Source organism: Oncorhynchus kisutch, linkage group LG30 (genome assembly GCF_002021735.2).
Source record: "Oncorhynchus kisutch isolate 150728-3 linkage group LG30, Okis_V2, whole genome shotgun sequence".
In the NCBI taxonomy this organism is placed as follows: Eukaryota; Metazoa; Chordata; class Actinopteri; order Salmoniformes; family Salmonidae; genus Oncorhynchus; species Oncorhynchus kisutch.
In genome coordinates this window covers 24023117-24044186 of record NC_034203.2, presented here as the reverse complement: position 1 = coordinate 24044186, position 21070 = coordinate 24023117, and the positions used below count along the sequence as shown (strand labels likewise).

Genomic DNA, 21070 nt, shown 5'->3' with positions numbered 1-21070 from the left:
TTATATAAAATCAACAAAAGGCATTTGTTAATTTGACAAAAAAATGTTGAAATCACACTGGATGTATTATACTTTAGAATTGCATTGTGGGTATACTTATTTCACTGTACAGCCTTACCTATGGATTGTAGATCAATGAAATGGGGTATCAGTCTACTCAGTGACACCCAGAGAACATTAGCATCGTAGCTCTTATTGCGGGACTTTGAAACAACTGAATTGAGCCACATTTATTGTCAACCTATGTGTATTGAACACTATTCTTGAGGAAAAACAATACTGAGTGGATGTCTTGGAGTATGATAACTCTTGAGGAGGATGTTGTGAAAAAATATATTGGGTATTGAGTAGACTGATACCCCATTTCATTGATCCCCAATCCTTAGGTAAAGCTGTACAGCGCAATATGAATGTCAATACACACAACAGGCTGACTGGGGAGGTGATTTCACAAAGTCACAGTCCTGCAATAAGAGCTGCAACGCTAATATTTGCGTAAACTCTTCACAGTTGTGTTCTGTGTGTCACCGAGTAGACTGATACCGCATTTCATTGCTTCACATTCCAACCTTGTTTAACATTATCTAGTTTAAATATGGCATGATTCCACCAACTGCAACCTTCTGCATCACTTTCAAAGGGGTGCTTTTATTTTGAAGGCAAACCGCAAATTCCACTATTGTGCCTAATCCTTATTGTGGCTAGCTTCACATCACATAACCCAGAGCGGTCGAGCCTCACTAACCAGATGAAGCTATCTGGCTGCTTATAACATTAGCTTTGGGCAACAGAGTTAAGTAGCTGGCTAGCTATTTTTTCTCATGAATAATTACATTTCAATAGGCGAACAACAAGTGGCTACCTAGCTAATACTTACTCACAAGGACTCCTAAATCATTGCTAAGAATAATGAAAATGATTGCAGTTTCTTCTGATCATTGTTTTCAGGCTGATTGTATTGATGCTAGCTAGCTAGCTAGCTACCCCAGAAGTTGCGGTTGAACAAATAATGCTTTCTTACGAACGCGGTATTGTAAACACATCGTTCGTGGCGTTCTCAGACTTTTTTGCACAGGTTTGACAGTGCTACTGATAGTAGTGGTGGTGCTTGGCTTGCACGTGCAAATTCAGAACACACAACATTCTAAGAGAACTGTGTTATTTGACGTGTCAAATTAAAAGCTTAATTAACGCGTCAAATAGTGTTATTGTCAAATAGTGTTATTTGATGTGCATATTTTTTTGACAGGCAAAGACCATAACAGGGTTCCATAGTATGTCTTGAAGTTAATACCAGTAGGGCAATATCTGAAAAATAGCACACCTGGTAGTGTGTACCGGTGCTCGACCAGTCGCAAAAGCCAACATCCCCCACGACAGAGAACGGTTGATTGTCAAGAACAATGAACATCTTGGCGTTAATGTATTTCGCCTTGGAGTTGTCTAGCTGAAATCTTCTAGTCTCTCAAATGACTGCTTGACTTGTTGACTGCTCAATCCACACAGCAGACATTGTGGGCTAGGTTAGGAATGCTGTGTTGCACGTGTAGCGCAACATTTTACGTGGCGTCATTACATCATGTACCTACATTATATAGATATGCACGTCAGCTTTGACACCGGTTTTGCAGATCGGTGTTAAACTAGACATTGAGCCGATACCGATGTTGCCATATTTAGCTAATATCGGCTGATTCCGATATGTTCACCGATATAGCGTGCATCCCTACTTCAGACACATGACAGTTAAAAACAAAAACACTGCTCTAGAAAGTTGAGTGAAGTTCAATCTCGTCCTTCGCTCTGTGGGCTGATATTTCTGCATGGCAGTCCTGGGAGAGCTGAGGGTTTACTGCGCGCCCGCAGCTTAGAGGGAACATTGGTTCTGACCATATTATGACAAGTTATGTCAGCTGTTAAGACATGACATGATTAAGACCGTGTCACAATGTGTGACGATGCTGGGTGTCAAGTAAAGTGTTACCAAACACACAAACAATCCACGGAGAGATCTAAAACACACTCCTACTACCACAGCAGTGTCTAGAGGAGGAGACACAGTGGAACAGCAAACCACAAACTGATTCCTCAGAGTGTGGACATGATTGGATAAAAACATGCAAAACATTTGAGCATTTGAGATGGCAAGCTTTATTTAACAGAAGTAGTGTGCTATAAAAACAAACACCTGCATGCTCCCACACACACAAAAAAAACTTGGGTAACTGATGTGTGGTGAAATGGATCAGGGGTTACAACATTTTTTTCAACAGGACTAATTTCCTAAAAGTAACAAAAACACCAATGCACAAGTGCACATACCTACAAACACACAGGAAAAATGCACAAACCTAAAAACAAGGGCTTTGGGCAACTTTTTGTTGTGCAGTGACAACAAGTGCAGTCAGATAAAGGTCAGTTGAGGACAGTAACAGGTGGTGAAGCTGGCCAAGCCGTTTCAGTCAGGCCTCTACAAAGGTCACCTTAACACAACAGCTACCCTGTTCCATGTGCATAACAAGGAAGTAAAAGAGCTACGTCAACAGATGGAAAAATCATACAAAGTGGGAGGCAGATTGACGATGCAGTACTGAAGGACAGACAGAGGAGGAAGGAACTGTGTGCAAGGTAGATTCATTCAGCTTACCTCTGCGGCCATGCTCTTCCTCCTGTAAAAAGACAAGATAAATGTTATTTGCCAACAGCAATGATGGTTTCTGAGTTAAGAGGGGTCATAAAGTTGCTTAGAGGGATCAATTCGTTTTACTCTATGGAAATTCTGGTTGGGGAATTACACACTCTTTTGTTGCAACTTCTTCCACATTAACCATGTTTCCATCCAACCTTTTTATGCGAGTAAAATACATGTTGGTTATAAAATGTCACGACAGGCCTGATGGAAACAGCTAATTTGTCAGTAAACAAAATATGCAAGACAAGGTGGGATCTTGTGTCTGTAAAATATATTATGCAAGAAATGACAATGGAAATGCCTTAATGCACAAATATTGATATAAAAATCATCATATCGAAGTAAACTTGGAGTCACGCGATGACATGTTGTGTGGTCCTCCCACTACGGCTCGGGAAAGCATGCCGATTATTAGGCTACAGATTAAATAAGTTATGATGAACTTCACAGGGTGGTGAAAGTGCACGGTGATGAGCTTGATACTCCTTTCCTGTAAATATTGAGGGTCTTATTCTGGATACAAGACGATCGATGCCTGTCTGCCTTTTGACAAATCTAAATAATCTCGCTATTTTGTCCATAATAATCTCATGTGGGGTAAGGGGTATTCAACTCTTACCCTACGAGGTCCGGAGCCTGCTTGTTTTCTTTTCTACCTGCACACACACCTGGTGTTCGAGGGAAACAATGAAAAATATGCAGTAGAACTAGCTTCGAGGTCCCGAGCTGAGTTTGAGGGATGAAGGATATCCTACCCGCACTGTATCTGCGAGCTGTTGGCTAGAGAGCATGTGCCAAGACTAGATGTCGACCGAGTGTGATTTTTCAACGCCGATACCGATTATTGGAGGACCAAAAAAAAGCCGATACCGATTAAATCGGCCGACTTTTAAAAATGTATTTGTAATAATGACAATAATGAAAGAACACTTATTTGAACTTAATATAAAACATCAATAAAATCTATTTAGCCTCAAATAAATAATGAAACATGTTCAATTTGGCTTAAATAATGCAACAAAGTGTTGGAGAAGAAAGTAAAAGTGCAATATGTTCCATGTAAGAAAGCTAACGTTTATGTTCCTTGCTCAGAACATGAGAACATATGAAAGCTGACGGTTCCTTTTAACATGAGTCTTCAATATTCCCAGGTAAGAAGTTTTAGGTTGTAGTTATTATAGGAATTATAGGACTATTTCTCTCTATACGATTTGTATTTCAAATACCTTTGACTATTGGATGTTCTTGCCAGTGTAACAGTATAGCTTCCGTCCCTCTCCTCACTCCTACCTGGGCTCAAATCAGGAACACACCGACAACAGCCACCCTCGAAGCAGCGTTACCCATCGCTCCACAAAAGCCGCGGCCCTTGCAGAGCAAGGGGAACAACTACTCCAAGTCTCAGAGCGAGTGACGTTTGAAACGCTATTAGCGCGCACCCCCCTAACCATTTCACATCGGTTACACCAGCCTAATCTCGGGAGTTGATAGGCTTGAAGTCATAAACAGCGCAATGCTTGAAGCATTGCGAAGAGCTGCTGGAAAAACACACGAAAGTGCTGTTTGAATGAATGCTTACGAGCCTGCTGGTGCCTACCATCGCTCAGTCAGACTGCTCTATCAAATCATAGACTTAATTATAACATAACACACAGAAATACGATCCTTAGGTCATTAATATGGTCGAATCCGGAAACTATCATCTCGAAAACAAAACGTTTATTCTTTCAGTGAAATACGGAACCGTTCCGTATTTTATCTAATGGGTGGCATCAATAAGTCTAAATATTCCTGTTACATTGCACAGCCTTCAAATGTTATGTCATAATTACGTAAAATTCTGGCAAATTAGTTCGCAACGAGCCAGGCGGCCCAAACTGTTGCATTTATCCTGACTCTGCGTGCAATGAACGCAAGAGAAGTGACACAATTTCACCTGGTTAATATTGCCTGCTAATCTGGATTTATTTTAGTTAAATATGCAGGTTTAAAAATATATACTTCTGTGTATTGATTTTAAGAAAGGCATTGATGTTTATGATTAGCTACAGTCGTGCAACGATTGTGCTTTTTTCGCAAATGCGCTTTTGTTAAATAATCCCCCGTTTGGCGAAGTTGGCTGTCTTTGTTAGGAAGAAAGTCTTCACACAGTTTGCAATGAGCCAGGCGGCCCAAACTGCTGCATATACCCTAACTCTGTTGCAAGAGAAGTGACACATTTTCCCTAGTTAAAATAAATGTATGTTAGCGGGCAATATTAACTAAATATGCAGGTTTAAAAATATATACTTGTGTATTGATCTTAATTAAGGCATTGATGTTTATGGTTAGGTACACGTTGGAGCAACGAGAGTCCTTTTTCACAAATGCGCACCGCATCGATTATATGCAACGCAGGACACGCTAGATAAACTAGTAATATCATCAACCATGTGTAGTTAACTAGTGATTATGATTGATTGTTTTTTATAAGATAAGTTTAATGCTAGCTAGCAACTTACCTTGGCTTCTTACTGCATTCTTAACTGTACTGCATATTTAAATAAAGGTGTAAAAAATATATATATAATATATTCGGCCAAATTCGTGTCCAAAAATACCGATTTCCGATTGTTATGAAAACCTGAAATCGGCCCTAATTAAATCGGCCATTCCGATTAATCTGTTGACCTCTAGCCAAGACCAGAGTGGGCACATTCTCAATATAACGCACATTTGAAAATGTGATGGAAACACATTTAAACTTGTATTATTTATTTTTTATTTGGTACATGGGAATTTACCAGCAAAAGTTTGTTTCATGTGCACTAGGTCATCAAGCACAGCCTTTGAGCCGCAACAGGTCAATTTGATAGAAACACGTAAGGTGGGAAAATGCACATATTGATTTTAAGCAGATTTTTGTTTATGCACATGAAAATCTGGTTGCCAAGTGGATGGAAACCTAGCTAATGACATCATACAAAATGCTACAGCAAAATTCAATAAACTAAATGGAAGGGCTTTGGGATATTCATGTAACCCTGAATGTGGTGCTTACCGGGAAGGGGTACGGGTGCACGGCTGACTCGGGTGGGTAGACAATGAAGTGGCGCAGAGTGAAGCCAAAGCCTTGAGAGGTGCGTCGAAGACGGAGTGTCTTAGGCCCTGGCCACGAGAAGGGTTCCTCCTCTCCCTGCAGGTTGAACAGGCCTGCAGGGGAATCCCCCTGCACACGCCACTCTGGCACGTTATTCTGGTGGGAGAAGGAGAAAGAGAGAGGGGAGCAAGGAAAGGCAGGCGGGAGACAGGGAGAGAGATGCTATTATTATACTGAACACAACTGTATGACAGACTGAAATAAGATCTACTGCAGGTGGTTCAGCGTTAAGCTACTCATATTTCACTGAGAAAGGTAAGGATTGCATGAAAGTAGTACCAAGTTAATGCAGAGACTAAAATAGACATGCTGTATAAATACATTTATTCCTTTGGGGAAAATAAATCAAGAGTCTGGCAACGACTCAGTGTCTTGTCTATGTTCCGTATCCTGCTGAATAATAGTTCATAAACAACAGCAATAATAACAAAGTTAAATTGACATCATGTGTCTAGACTAGCTAGGTCAACAAAAACTTGGGATCTAGAGGAAATTCACAGAAACGCCTCCAGTACTTCGACCAAGGACTTACAGCTACCTCATCTGTGCTAGCTCATCGAAGTGAGTAATTGTAACAGAGTCATCGTGCCATAGTGCTGGTGTCACATTTCCAGTGTTACTGTAGAGTAGGGCAGAGCCTGGGGCCTCAAACACCCACTGCTGTGTTTAGTGGTTATTTATAGCCTCACACCTTTGTGGTGCAGCTCCCATCCTCTCCCTCCTAGTCCCCAAGCTCAAATTTCCAGTCAAAGAACAACTTTCAGGAAACTCACTGTTCAAACAGTCAATCCCTGCCTGCTTTGCTTGCTCTCCGACTCAACCTCAAACATCCCCCTCTCCCTGGCCTCATGCAGCACCAGGGTTGCAAAATTATGGGAACTTTTAATAAATTCCCTGGGTTTTCCCGAAATCCCAGTTGTAGGATTCCCGGAATCAGAAGGGAAGCAGAAAATCCAGAATACTCCAACCAGGATTTTTGGGAAACAAGGGAATGTATTGAAATTTCCCTGAATTTTGCAACCCTCTCCAGCACAGCACTCACCAAAGACTACACACACCCCCTCCGACCCCCTTAACGCCCCTCCTCCTGGCCCTGCGCTTCACCCACAATAAGAGGAATGTGATGAGCTTGCATTCACACAAACCCTGCTGCTGTCTGGGGAAATGTGATAAGTAGTAGATGTCAGAAAATCGATTCAGCTACATGCTAACCAAAGCCAACCTGGGCCAACAAATTCAATGGCTAAATGTATATATTTCAGCAAACTGCCTCCGCTCTGACATGACAACATCATATCCACAGCAAAAAAAAAAAAAAAACTACAGGTCATTTTGATTAGGACATTCATTTCATGGTTGTTTTGTGGATCAAAGCAATACATTTGATGGACTCAAAACACATTGCAGAAGCAAAGCGGGAGCCAGTTGACTTTTCACAAACTTTCAAACCCTCTGATTTCTAAACACACTCAGTAAGCAAAACATTATACAGGAAGAACGTTCTATACATTTAACAACTTTTAGTTTAACAGCTTATAAGTTATGCAAATCAACAGCCTCAAGGGTTCTACCATGTTGAGACTGGTATTTTGCTACATCTTTCTGTTGGTAAAATCAGTTGAATTAGATCTACTGGTGCTAAACATGTAGGCTATGTCAACAGAACAACAGAACCCTTTGGGATCTTTTCCAGCTCTGTGGTCAACAAAACACATGTTGAACAGAGCAGAGGTACAAAAGACATCGGGGGACTCAACCTTATCATGGGAGTACGAGCCAATGGCAGAATGGCTGCTGTGAAACCGAGCTGCAGGTGCAGCTGTGTGACACCCGAGTCAGTTTGGTTGGGTGGGAAGTTAACTGGCCAAACAGGTTTCTGACTGCGTGTCTTCCCCAGCTGTAACTGTTGTTCCCTGGCTCCAGCACGACTTCCCCGTTTGTGTGTAGGTGTTTTTCCTCAATTCCACTCAAATCCATGGAATGTTTCAGAATAATTAGGCTATGTAGTATGCGGGTCCTTCTGTAAGTTAGGCCCAACTATGCTGATCCGCACCTACCTGTAAAAATATGTATGCTATTCAGTAAAAAGACATCTTTGAATCAGACAGCTCTTCTTTTTTTATTACAATTGAAGAGTTTATGAATGACAACAGTACGCCGACTTCCACCAGCAATTTTTTAAAAGTTACTTTTACTGTTGAAAAGTGATATCCGGAGTATAAACACAGTAAAATACACACACTAAAATGGTAAAACAATACGGTTTGATGAAAATTGTGTTTTTTAGACAACAGCAAACTTCAAGGAATGGGGTATTCAAGGAGTTGGTCTAATGTAGTGTTGCATGGTATACTGAAAATCAGTAGTGGAAAAAGTACTCAATTGTCATATTTGAGTAAAGGTAAAGATACCTTAATAGAAAATGACTCAAGTAAAAGTCACCCAGTAAAATTCTACTTGAGTAAAAGTATAAACCATTTCAAATTCCTTATATTAATCAAACGGCACAAAAGGTTATTATTATTATTTTTAACATTTGTGGCTAGCCAGGGGCACAACACAGACATAATTTACAAACAAAGCATTTGTGTTTAGTGAGTCCGCCAGATCAGATGCTGTAGGGATGACCAGGGATGTCTCTTGATAAGTGTGTGAATTGGACCATTTTCCTGTCATCATGTAATTAGTACTTTTAGGTGTACGGGACAATGTATGGAGTAAAAAGTACATTATTTTCTTTAGGAATGTAGTGTAGTAAAAGTTAAACATAAATAGTAAAGTACAGATACACCCCAAAACGACTTATTAGTACTGTAAAGTAGTTTTACACCACTGCCGAAAATATTAGAACATGAAAACCCGTTTGGTACTAGAATGTGTTACTTTCTGTAGTTCTGTCAAATGTGCCGCACGGCTCAACTGTATCAGCACAGCGGATGCCCCCCTTACAGCACAAAAGCACGTAGCCTGCACTGGAAGTCTGGGCTACATCATGTTAGCTCCCCACTCATGATGCACAGAAGTTTAACACACTTGAAGAATGCCACACGGCATGTAGAAATGTTTAAACGTATTACTGTTCACAAAACAATTTCCTTACAGGCTAGAACACTTTACGATGCAAGATGATACCGGTAGCTTCCAGCTTTGTAGGCAAATTTTTCTTGCTAGCTTACAGCTGAAAAAAAAAGGTCTCTCACATCTCTACCAAATATGATCTTTGCCTCAGTGAACTGACTGGGCTGCCACCATCTTGCCTCGTGAATGACATCATTACTGGTTAGAGAGAGAGCACGCACTTAATTTTTTTTAAATGCTGTTTATCAGTACAATAAATAAATAAAGTCCCAAATGGAAGGGAAACAGATTTTCATCTGTATTCCTATTAAAATCAGCCACTTTAGTGAATTTGTCTCAATACTTTTGGTCCCCTAAAATGGGAGGACTATGTACAAAATGTGCTGTCATGTCTAAACGATTAACCTGATATGGATGAAAATACCCTCAAATTAAAGCTGACAGTCAGCACTTCAACCCTAGTCATCGATTGCAGAGCCAAAACGAAAACAAAAATACTTCACTGTCCCAACAATTACAGATGGCACTGTATGCTGTGCTGTTAAGTAACACCAGATAAGCACCATAGGAAGCAAGTAATTATGGAGGGCCCTGTATGTTGTGCTGTTAAGTAACACCAGATAAGCACCATAGGAAGCCAGTAATTATGGAGGGCCCTGTATGTTGTGCTGTTAAGTAACACCAGATAAGCACCATAGGAAGCCAGTAATTATGGAGGGCCCTGTATGTTGTGCTGTTAAGTAACACCAGATAAGCACCATAGGAAGCCAGTAATTATGGAGGGCCCTGTATGTTGTGCTGTTAAGTAACACCAGATAAGCACCATAGGAAGCCAGTAATTATGGAGGGCCCTGTATGTTGTGCTGTTAAGTAACACCAGATAAGCACCATAGGAAGCCAGTAATTATGGAGGGCCCTGTATGTTGTGCTGTTAAGTAACACCAGATAAGCACCATAGGAAGCCAGTAATTATGGAGGGCCCTGTATGTTGTGCTGTTATGTAACATCAGATAAGCATCACAGCTAGTCAGTAATTATGGAGGGCCCTGTAAAAATCAGGTGATAAATGAGGTGAAAGTCACTGGAGAAGGACTGTGCAGGCCTCAAATGCCTTCCGATCCCTCGGGCATGCCAACCCTAGTTCACCGGATCTAATTTAGCAGTGGATCTCATTCCAGACATCTCCAGTCCTCAGTTGTGGAGAGAGGATGGCTGGGGGTTGTTGGCTGTCCGCTATTTAGTCCTGAGAAACAGACGCATGCCTAGCAGGGCTGTCATTGCCCCTCACATAGTTAACGCTGTGGTGACCGACCCCCAGCCAATAAATGACATGCAAACATTCCCTGATAGTCCGACCGGCTCTCGCCTTCCTCCCTCTCAGCTGAGTCAATGTGCCAGTTGCATGCTGAAAGCAGCAGGACTAGACAACCAAAACAGAGGCACTGCCTCTCCAGTTAAACACGGATTATGACTGGGGCAAGTTTGATGGTTACAATGGAAACCTAAATGGGGAGGATGAATAAAAGGTGATGCATCTATTGCCTCTGGCTATTGAGACAAAATGAGAACATGGGTTATTATCAGTTCAGTGCAAACACTAACTTCATGTATCACACATCAACTACAAAATACAAGCACATTACAGAGAAACACACAAGTAATCACACATCCCTTTCAGTGTATGAATCACTACCAGAATGGCAGAGTCTAGTGTTTGCATTGGGTGTGGCAGTGGGAACAGGGAGTGTGTGAAGCACTGACTGAACTTAATAAAGATCTGGTTCATTTCATATCAGACTGTGGAAAAGAGAGCAGATCAGAGCATCAGAAGTCATACATCAGTCTTTTGGAGCTTAGGACCTCAATGGATTCCTAGCCTGTGCCATGGTCACCACTTACTGAATGTGCTGTCGAGCATATCGGGGAAAGCATGACTCTTAGGTTACATACGTAAATGTTTAAGGACAACATGAGACATAACATGACTTTGAATGTGGTTTAGGGCTTACCCCATTTAGTCACCAATTCCACAAATGTGCTTTAATAAAGGCTTTACACTTTTTTTTCATTAGAACAACATGTCTGGTACTATTTATAATGTATTTAGTGTTGTTTAAGCTGTTCCAAACTGTCCAAAAAATATATAATATTAATAGTAAATGCTCCTTTTTCTTGATCTTTGTTATTATAAGTAATGTCATTATCATTCGTAGGCTTATTATAGCAGACTTGTATAACCACCATTGAGCTGTAGGCCTAAGACCGCATTCTGTTTAGTCTTAATAAATCAAATTTTACTAGTCACACACACATGGTTAGCAGATGTTAATGCGAGTGAGGCGAAATGCTAATACCGTAACTTACTGAGGTCTACATTTCAATACTTCTTTAGGCTACTGTATCAATCCATCACTCATTCCTTCATGTCATCACACAGCATACGAGTCATTCATGATGTGAAATGCAATCAAGCATTTTATGTTTAATGTCAAATAAAGCGAGCCTTGAATAATTAGCTTAAACAAATAAAACATTCCATTTCGGAAATTGCATTCACGAATGAACGCAACCGTTTTTAGTATTTGCTGTAATAAAGGCTCAACAAAAACGTTACAGAACCTGCTACGCTTATAATTTATTTTGTGTTTACATTGTTCCAAACGGTCAGAAAAATGGGATTGTATTCTATACAGCATCGGTTTGGCACACATAATATGCAAGCAGATTCTTCTCCTTACATTATTTTTTCTTGATCTCCAGTATTTTCCACAACTAGTCAAATTTATTCCACACATCTGACTTTCCCTTTACCTCATGAACCACCAGTAAACGTTCCCCCATTTCTAGTTTATTTGTCATGTTCTCTGCATCCATTTTTCTATCACATGTTACAGTGTTTAGAATTAGTTACAACCAATTTATTGATATGCGATAGGTCAGGCCTTATAGTTCACTATTCTGAAAGGATTTGTTTTACTGGGGGAGGTCGGGTAATGAAATGTTGTGCAAGAGCACAAAACACTACATCTCATTTTAGTCCTGTCCGAATCTGCCATGGCAGTAATTTTTACATGACAGAAGAGTAACAATTCCAGACAGAATAATATGTTTTTTGGTGAACTCCAAGGTCCTCTGATAATACGAGTCCTGTGCAAATTGACATCCCTGTGTTTTGAAAGTAATGTCTGAGTTTGACAGGTGTTGCTAGCGGTTTACGCAAGAAAACAATAACTGATTTGATAGATTGAACTAAATTCAGCATTTAAGCTATATATGAATGGCCTACATGTAGCCTATCATCTTTCACAGTGAATGTTTTTGTGCGTATGAATTGAATATTGCCAAATGCATCAGAAAAATTTATTTAAAGCAAACCTTGCTGTTAATAGCTCACAAAGCAGCAGCATAGAACTAACCTAAACGTTCAGAAAAGATAAGTTCACTTTCGCATCCAAAGCTTTAAAACTCATCTCAAGTGAAATTGCACTGTTTAGCTCACATCTGAAAGCTGAGGGGCATTTAGGATGTCGACTGCGGACTGCTAAAATATCCTAAGGATTAATATCACACTTCCTGAAAGATGGTTTGGTATGGTTCAGAAACTTGGGAACCAAGCTCGAGTTGTGTGGCCCTACCATCTGGACATGTTAAAATACTTACTCCATCTTCATGCCTAGAATAAAAACCTCCAGGCTTACATCGTAACTGTCAATTTCTTGAAAAATTGAAAAAAGATTTACAGGAGGCAGTTTAGGAAAAACGAATCCTGTCCGAATCGTCCTCTGGAATAACGGACATTCTGGAGTCCATAACCAATGTTCTCTAGTAATACTAGTCCTGTGAGAATAGGTATTTGGTCACGTGTATGCGATGCATACATGTGTCACGTAAAGAGAGCTAGGGAATGTTTTTCCTAAACAAATGAGGGATTTCAGTAACGTAACTTTTCAGTCAGAGATGGCTGTAATTATGTTGCAGCTTCCGTAACAAGGACAAAGCGATAAACACTGATGTTCTGTGGCGGTCGCTGCAGCAGGGAGGAGAGAGAGACACTGCTGTCTTTTTGATTTTTTTAACACAGGGCAAAAAGTCTGATCCCGGCCCTGCAGAATCAAATCAATTGCCGGTCGGACTTCCTCTAGTCATTTGTGTGTTTTATTTATTTAATCAAACAGTTTGCTTAAAGCAGACAAGTTCAGTGAATATAGTTGATTTGATTAAAACAAATAGAATGTGTCAATATATGGAAAAATACACCATTAAAAATGTAGACCAATCGATTGGTCTAAAAGAACATAACTTTTTTAATATGATATTTTATTTTTTAGTTGGAGACATAATGTGGTTTAAAACATTATCTGGCATCCTAATCCAACAACGCCTCTGGCATACTTGTACTGGCATATTAGGTAACATGCTTTAGAGACAGAGTGGTTATGGTCATTTGTAAGGTTGAGGCTGTGGCCCATCCCTCCATGCCACAAAGACTACAACACACACACACTTTGGTACTTAGCTAAGCCTGGACAACGACTGTTCTCCATGTCTTTTTTTTTCTTCAACAAAGAAGGGATGAAGGCAATTATCTCTTGTTAGTCTTTCACAAGTATGAGAAAACACTGACGTATGGCCCCTATGTTTAGAGACTCCGATGACATCACACAATGACACACTGCACAGACCACAAGACATCAGGCCTAAATACATCAGACCTCAGTGTGAAAAAGGAAATCTCTCTGTGGGCTGCCAAATTCTACACCACATCCAGTCTAAACCAAGCACTTCACTGTGAAAAGCCTGAGATGATGCTGCAGTGGGCCTCTGGTGTGAGTTTGCCTGGGATGTTTCAGTCTAGTAATGCTGGCGCTGACTAGATTGAGTTTCATTAGTTACCCACATACCTTGTACGTGTTATGTAGCCTAATATGTAATACAATTTTATAGTACCTGTAATCTTGGTGCAGAAGGGAGTTGCCCCATCCTGTGATTTCTGGCCTTTTAAGATGATTATGACCTACCACATGTGCCGAAAGATTGTTTGAAAGGAACATGAGATATTTGACAGCCTAGAGGAAGGAACATTTCTGGGACAATTGGGGTTGAGCTTGGTGTGAATTCTCAGCCAAGCCCCTCTTGCCTTAACTATGAGTGAGTGGTTGTTCCTGGCATGGGAACGGCAGCCCCTTCAGATCTTCTGTGAGCCACAGTCATGCTTCCACTTCCTAGCTGAAGGTTGTGGTGTATAATCAGAATGTCCCGAAGCAGTACTTGCTTAGTTCAGGTTTTATGCTCTATTGTTTTACAATTCCCTAAACTTCAGGGAAAGGGGAATGGGAACAATAAACAAATGAAAATGGCATTTGTTCACCCTGCAGGTCTGCTCCTGAAAAACATTTCTCTCCATACAGGTGTCACATCTCTTAATGAGGGCTGGGCGTGCCCACTGCACAGTGCTCTCCACTATCTCAGTGCTGAAATAGATTGAACAAAGGTTGGCTGGCGCAAATAGACAATGTCAAAACAATTGTTTTACACCATGCAGAAGTATTAAGCCTTCAAAAAAATATATACACAACCAGCAGTAGAGTAAACATGCACACCCAAACTCCTCACCCTTGAGACATTACACTGGCCATCTGGCTTTGTAATGTGATGGGAGTCTAATAGAAACATATTAGGTTTTACAGCCACCATCAATGAACTCATTCAGTTCATTGAAATAGTAGTCTGACTGACTTGTTGATTAGGAGTGCCATCTAAAAAGGCGGGGTTAATTATGCAATATAGACTTTACACCGTGTTAAAGTTTACACATTTCTCAGTGTCCAGCCTTAAAGTGGAATGGAGAAGGAAAAAAAAGATAATAGCCTAAGCTAACCCTATATTTACCAGAGACTGAACATAACAGACAACCCAAAGTCTACAGGAAGTAAGAGCCACCCTCTATCCAATTGAAGATCAATTTTCCCTTCCGTTATCCATCAGATAGCCATAAGATGCTCTGTAAATGGCTGCTAAACTAGTTAAGCCATGGGCTTTAATGAGGTACAGATCACAGGAGAGGAGGATATGCCTAGTAGAGCCTTTAATGGTCAGGGCTCCTCAGAGAAAAACATCCCATTCAATAATGACACTACTTACCATGGAGAATAGCTAGACTGGATGCATCACTATACTATGTCTCTTTTGTTCTAGCTACACAACGGTTTACTCTCAAATATCTGTGAGGGGCAACTTGATAAAAATAGGTTTCTATATAATAGATTAAGCAGACTTCACAGGAACAAACATGACTTGAGTGTTTTCCTCTGAGTCTCCTCTGTGATATTTTAAAAGACACAGGTCACAATTACTTATTACTAGTGAAACATTTATTGTTTTAAAAACATTAAAAGAACACTCATTTGTTTTTTTGTGTATTGTTGGTGAAATTCTAGCCGAAAACAAAAAAACAACAAACAAAAAAAGAGTCTGGTGGATCAGAAAGTTAATTGTATGCCCTGGAAGAAGTGCTTGTGAAGAGCAGAACCTACTTTGACTGTGACTGGGGAACCGGCTTGTTTCCCCCACTCGCTTCTTTTTGACAATGTCAAGCAGTCACATTTTTCTAGACCTAGAAGAAAAAAGGGGCTACGTATGATGTAGTAGGCTTATCCCTACCAGTGCTGCCAATCATGAAAAATATGTTTCCGTCAATTGAAATTCAGGGATGTGTCATCAAGCTGTAGTAAGACACGGGCATTCTCTAGGAGATAAAGTGAGCCTGACCTGAGGTTAAAGCACTGTACCTCCACAGAGGAAAAAATCAAAACAGTTCCTTCAGAAGATATTCATACCCCCTCGACTTATTCCACATTTTGTTGTGTTACAGCCTGAACTCAAAATGGATTCAATTAAATCTACACACAACACCCCATAATGAGAAAGTGAAAACATATTTTAGAATTCTTAGAAAATGTATTAAACTAAATACAGAAAACTCATTTACATAAGTATTCACACCCCTGAGTCAATACATGTTAGAATCACCTTTGGCTGAGATTACCGTTCTGGGTATATCGCTAACGAGCTTTGCACACCTGGATTGGATCTTTAAGCTCTCAAGTTGGTTGTTGATCCGTATTGCCATAGATTTAAGCCAATTTAAAGTCAAAACTGTAACTAGACCACTCAGGAACAATCAATATCATCTTGGTAAGCATCTCCAGTGCATATTTGGCCTTGTATTTTAGGTTAATGTCCTGCTGAAAAGTGAATGTCTCCCAGTGTCTGTTAGAAAGAAGACTGAACCAAGTTTTCCTCAAGGATTTTGCCAGTGCTTAGCTCTATTCCATTTCTTTGTGTATTAAAAAACTCCCTAGTCCATGCCAATGACAAGCATACCCATAACATGATGCACCCCTCCGCTATGCTTGAAAATATGAAGAGTGGTCCTCAGTGATGTGTTGTATTTGCCCCAAACATAATGCTTTGTATCCAGGACATAAAATTAATTTCTTTGCCATGATTTTCAGCAGTTTTACTTTGTTTCTTATTGCAAAAATAATGCATGTTTTAGAATACTATTTATTCTGTACATGAGTCTTTCATTTATGTTGTTGATCCATCCTCAGTTATCCCCTATCACAGCCATTAACCTCTAATTATTTTAAAGTCAACATTGGCCTCACGGTCAAATCCCTGAGCGGCTTCCTTCCTCTCCAGCAACAGAGTTAGGAAGGACGTCTGTATCTTTGTAGTGACTGGGTGTATTGATACACCATCCAAAGTGTAATTAATAACTTTACCATGCTTAAAAGGGATATTCAATGTCTTCTTTATTATTTTACCCATCTACCAATAGGTGTTCTCCTTTGTGAGGAATTGGAAAATCTCCCTGGTCTTTGTGGTTGAAATGCACTGCTCAACTGAGGGACCTTACAGATCATTGTTTGTGTGTGGTACAGAGATGAGGTAGTAATTCTAAAATCATGTTAAACACTATTATTGTACACAGAGTCCATGCAACTTATTATGTGACTTGTTAAGCACATTTTTAGTCCTGAACATATTTAGGCTTGCCATAACAAATACGTGGAATACTTATTGCCTTGAGACATTTCAGCATTTAATTTCATTAATGAATTCGTAAACATTTCTGAAAACAAGCTCACTTTGACATTATGTGTTATTATATGTAGGACAGTGACACAAAATCTCAATTGAATCAATTTTAAATTCAGGATGTAACACAACAAACGTGGAAAAGGTCAAGGGGTAAGAATAATTTCTGAAGGCACTGTAACACACACACACACACACTCAGGAGTTTGTTCTTAAATCAATTAATCAAAGCCTGTCAACTTCCTGTCATTTCCAGTAAGTCCTGTAGACACCCTCCAGGGGATTTCCAGCTCCAAAAAAGCACATTAATTAGTAACCTAGTGTGGGACTGAGGGGTAGTCTGATTACAGGGATACAAATCTTTACAAATGGGACGCCCAATGATGACATTTCGAAAACAGTTTGCGTAATATTGAAAGTCTAAAAGATTTTAGCTGTGGATTTTCTACCTAAACTGAAACTATTAAGGCATTCATGTGTAATTATAATGTGGGAATAGTTTATGTATGATTAAATAACCTATAGCTTTTCACTGTTCTATTGGTTTTACCCATTTTAACCCCACTCTCCCTCAGATTCTACTCAACAGAGAGAGAAAAAGGATGAAATGGAGGGCTGAATATTAGATTAAAGGGGAAGGGGCCATGCCAATGATGTGTCCCGAATTCTGCAGATCCTATAAATAGGTGACCTTCCACTCGAAAGGAGCGTGGGCTGAAGACATTTAGACAAAGGTCTTCATTCAGATGACAGACAACCTACAGTGTAAAAGGAGACCTCAAACTAAAAAGGAGAACAGTCAAACTATTGAGGATGAAACTTGAGGTGTCTGAGTCTACTTCAGAAGTAACAGCCCATGAAACAAAATGTTGACCTTTCCAATTACTACAATTAAGGCAGGCACAATTACTGTATAACCGATGGTTATGATGCAGACTATCATGACAATAAAATAACTGTCACAACTGTAAAAAAAATAATACATATATATAGATAGATATCTATCGCTTGGAACGAACAGCTAACTGAAGACAACGAATGCACAGCCGTACTGAGTGAGTTTCTGTGATAACATGGACTCTTAACAATGGGATGAAACGTTGTTGCTCCTTGCTGAAATAAGCAAGGTGTTGTAGCAAACGAGCACACAGAAAGGTGAACGCAAGGTGCAGCAGCAGCACACATAGAAATATAATTATTTCATTATATTTCTATGGCAGCACATGCAGGGAAGGAGAAAATGTGGGCAAACATTTTTTACAAACAACTTCGGCTCGCCAATTACCGTCATCCAAAATTCCACAACCGTCACACCCCTATCTACAGTAAGGAACAGAGGATGGATGGGCAGGCTCACTTTTAGCTTCAACTATCTTTGTGCTTTGATGCTCATTTGTTCTGAGTGAAAGGTCTCAGAAAAACACCCTTGGCATCACCAGCAATGAGTGCCCTCTACATTTATTACCAAGCACCAATGGAGGGCCTTCTCACTTCCCAGGGCCAAACAACACAGAGGGGTGCAATAACAACAACTAGAAGCAGCTGTGCTAAAGTGTCAAAACTTTCAGGAAAGTCTCCCACACCAAACAGGAAGGAGTGAGTGTAAAGGTTGTTGCCTAATCACACACAACAATACAGGTATGCTATAATACTGCTCTCCTGCTAGTGAATGGGGCCAATTCAAGTCAAAATATAATGAAAATCTGAAGAAAGAGTTGTGAATGGGAGAGAATAAGAAACAGAGGGAGACTAGATGACAGCGAGAATGGCACATGAGGAGAATATAGGATTGTAGAGAACTAGAGGGGGGAAAGTGTGTGTGTGTGGGGGGGGGGGATTGGCCAAGGAAAAACATTGAAGAGGAACAGACCAGAGAGATAATAAAAGAGCGGATGTGACATGAACACCTGGAGATTAATGTTAAAATATGAGGCCCACTGTATGGGCGGACGAGGTAGACATATTCTCACTTTAGAAAAGCCTTCGCAACAATGTGTCCAACATGGACAAAAATCTGCCAGAAACAATACTCCCAACTTTTTCTATTGATTTCCCCATCGACGGTCAACACAAACTCCAAATAAAAATGGCATGCAATTCACAACACATATTATGGGATTGGTGTATTGTCCTCAAAGAGATAACACCAAGAACCAGATTTGCAAATGGTTTGTGTTTTAGAGGGCACAGAGCTTACATCTAATGAATAATCTCCAGGACCCCAATTTCCATGACAAGAGTTTAGGGTCACCCAAAAAATAACCTTTAATGTGTGTGTGTGGGGAGGGGGTAAGCTGTTGGAATTTAGGGCATGAATGTGTGTGGGGCTTATGTACCTCGCACAAAGAGGATCTGGTCAGTCCCTCGTCCTCTTCATCGCATGGACCTTTCCAATGTGACGCCATCATTTCACTTCACACAAGAGGTGACAATCATTTAGTGTCCACATCGAAAGCTATAGAGCCCACCAAATAGACAGCAGTAGAGTCCTCCAAGTAGGGTTCGTCTCTACAGTTCACACAGCCATCCTTTATCTAGTCTTTGGTCCAAATGGTTGAGCTGAATGTGAAACAAGATTATTTCAACGAATTGCGTTAGCTAGTTACTGCTGTATGAAAACACAAAATACACTTGTTTTGTTTAGCTATGTCATTACTGTATAATCCCATTTTAGGGGGCACCAACTTGTTTTAATCAATTGTTTTTTTATTATATGATCACAACATTCATAAACATGTGAACATGATAGCAAGCTAATGTTTGAAGTATCAAGTATCAGTATTAACTTTCAGCAAAACTACCGTATGAATGATTAACGTTACTACCAGAAGCAACAAGTGGGCAGGAGAAGGCGATCGATGAGACGCAAAACGCGCCACCCTGTTGATCTCTAGCTTCGATGCAACCAGGTTTTTCAGAATCTATACAAAAGTAGTAGTTTGTTCTCGTATTCGGTTAATAATGGAACGAGAACGAAAATAGATTTACTAGCTGGCTAACCAACGTATTTCACTGGTCACCTTGCCAACTGTGAACTTATTTTCTAATCAGATCAAGTATAAAATATGTCAAGTGGCAAACAAAAGACAGGCATGTCGTTTGGTCGCCGATGTTCCTCCTGCCCTCACACAGTGCCCTGGCTGTCCGGCTAACTTGAAGCAGCTAACCTGCTAACGTTAGCTGGCTCTGATCAATACTAAATCAAACTAAGTTTTCTTCAACAAACAACTTCGTTGTGGGGTGAGTGAACGTTAAAATTACATGACACGATACACCAGGGTTCTCGTAAGTGTAACTTTGTAATGTAACTAAGAAACTTCCCAACCTTATGTGGAACCTGTTTAGCTAGCTATTCTTCAGTAGCTTGTCGTTGGCAATAATAATAATAATAATAATAATAATAATAAAAAACTGCCTATCGATGCAATTTGAGGTTAACTACTAGCTAGCATGCTAATAATGGGACAACCTACCTGTTGTGAAAAGCGACGTTACATACTGTGTTGGAACGTATTCATTTCCCATAAAAAATAATATAAAAAAATATTTTGGTCCTGTATATGTTTCGATCATATTTCAATATCCTCACGAAATACACAGTAGTTTGCAAAGTATCCCAGCCCAACTCCAGACACACGCGGCTGCTGGAAGTTGGAATTTTGCTTCTACTGTTCCCGAATCCCAAAGATCATCCTCCTTTCGCTAGCGCCAATCACAAGCAATGTAGTAACTTCCGCTTTTAAACTTGACCAATCGTATAACTCATTACAAAGTCGCAAGAGAAACTCATCCACAAAGGTTGTGTTTTTGTTATTCCAATGAGGCAGAAACTTTTTGGACTTTCAGAAAATAAAAAATAACGGGGATAAAATAGTTCTGAAATCTGCCTGTTGCAACATGATCACTTTGAAAAGTTAGATTTTAAATGTTTTTATAAAACCTCAAGATAACTTCCCAGTTTGTGCTGCTTGTATCAGACATCAATGCTGGTCAAACTACTCAACTGTGAGCCACCCTGTGTCTGTCGGAATCTCTCTCTATCACACACAAACACTCAT

General features: G+C 40.0%; 1 protein-coding gene across 2 annotated transcripts in view; it reads right to left on the bottom strand.

Annotated features, from left to right (window-relative positions):
* The window catches only part of LOC109874714 (rho GTPase-activating protein 21), a 67693-nt gene extending 46863 nt beyond the window's left edge, over positions 1–20830 (bottom strand). The window contains exons 1-4 of one of the 2 annotated variants that reach the window (XM_031809803.1): positions 20486–20830; positions 19349–19571; positions 5733–5927; positions 2648–2669 (exon numbers count right to left, since the gene is read on the bottom strand). In XM_031809803.1, the coding sequence (XP_031665663.1) occupies positions 2648–2669; positions 5733–5927; positions 19349–19420 (289 nt within the window). In that variant the 5' untranslated portion in view covers positions 19421–19571; positions 20486–20830. The remainder of the gene's footprint in view (positions 1–2647; positions 2670–5732; positions 5928–19348; positions 19572–20485) is intronic. The other variant, XM_031809802.1, reaches the window with a different exon arrangement.
* Between the last annotated feature and the right edge of the window lie 240 nt (positions 20831–21070).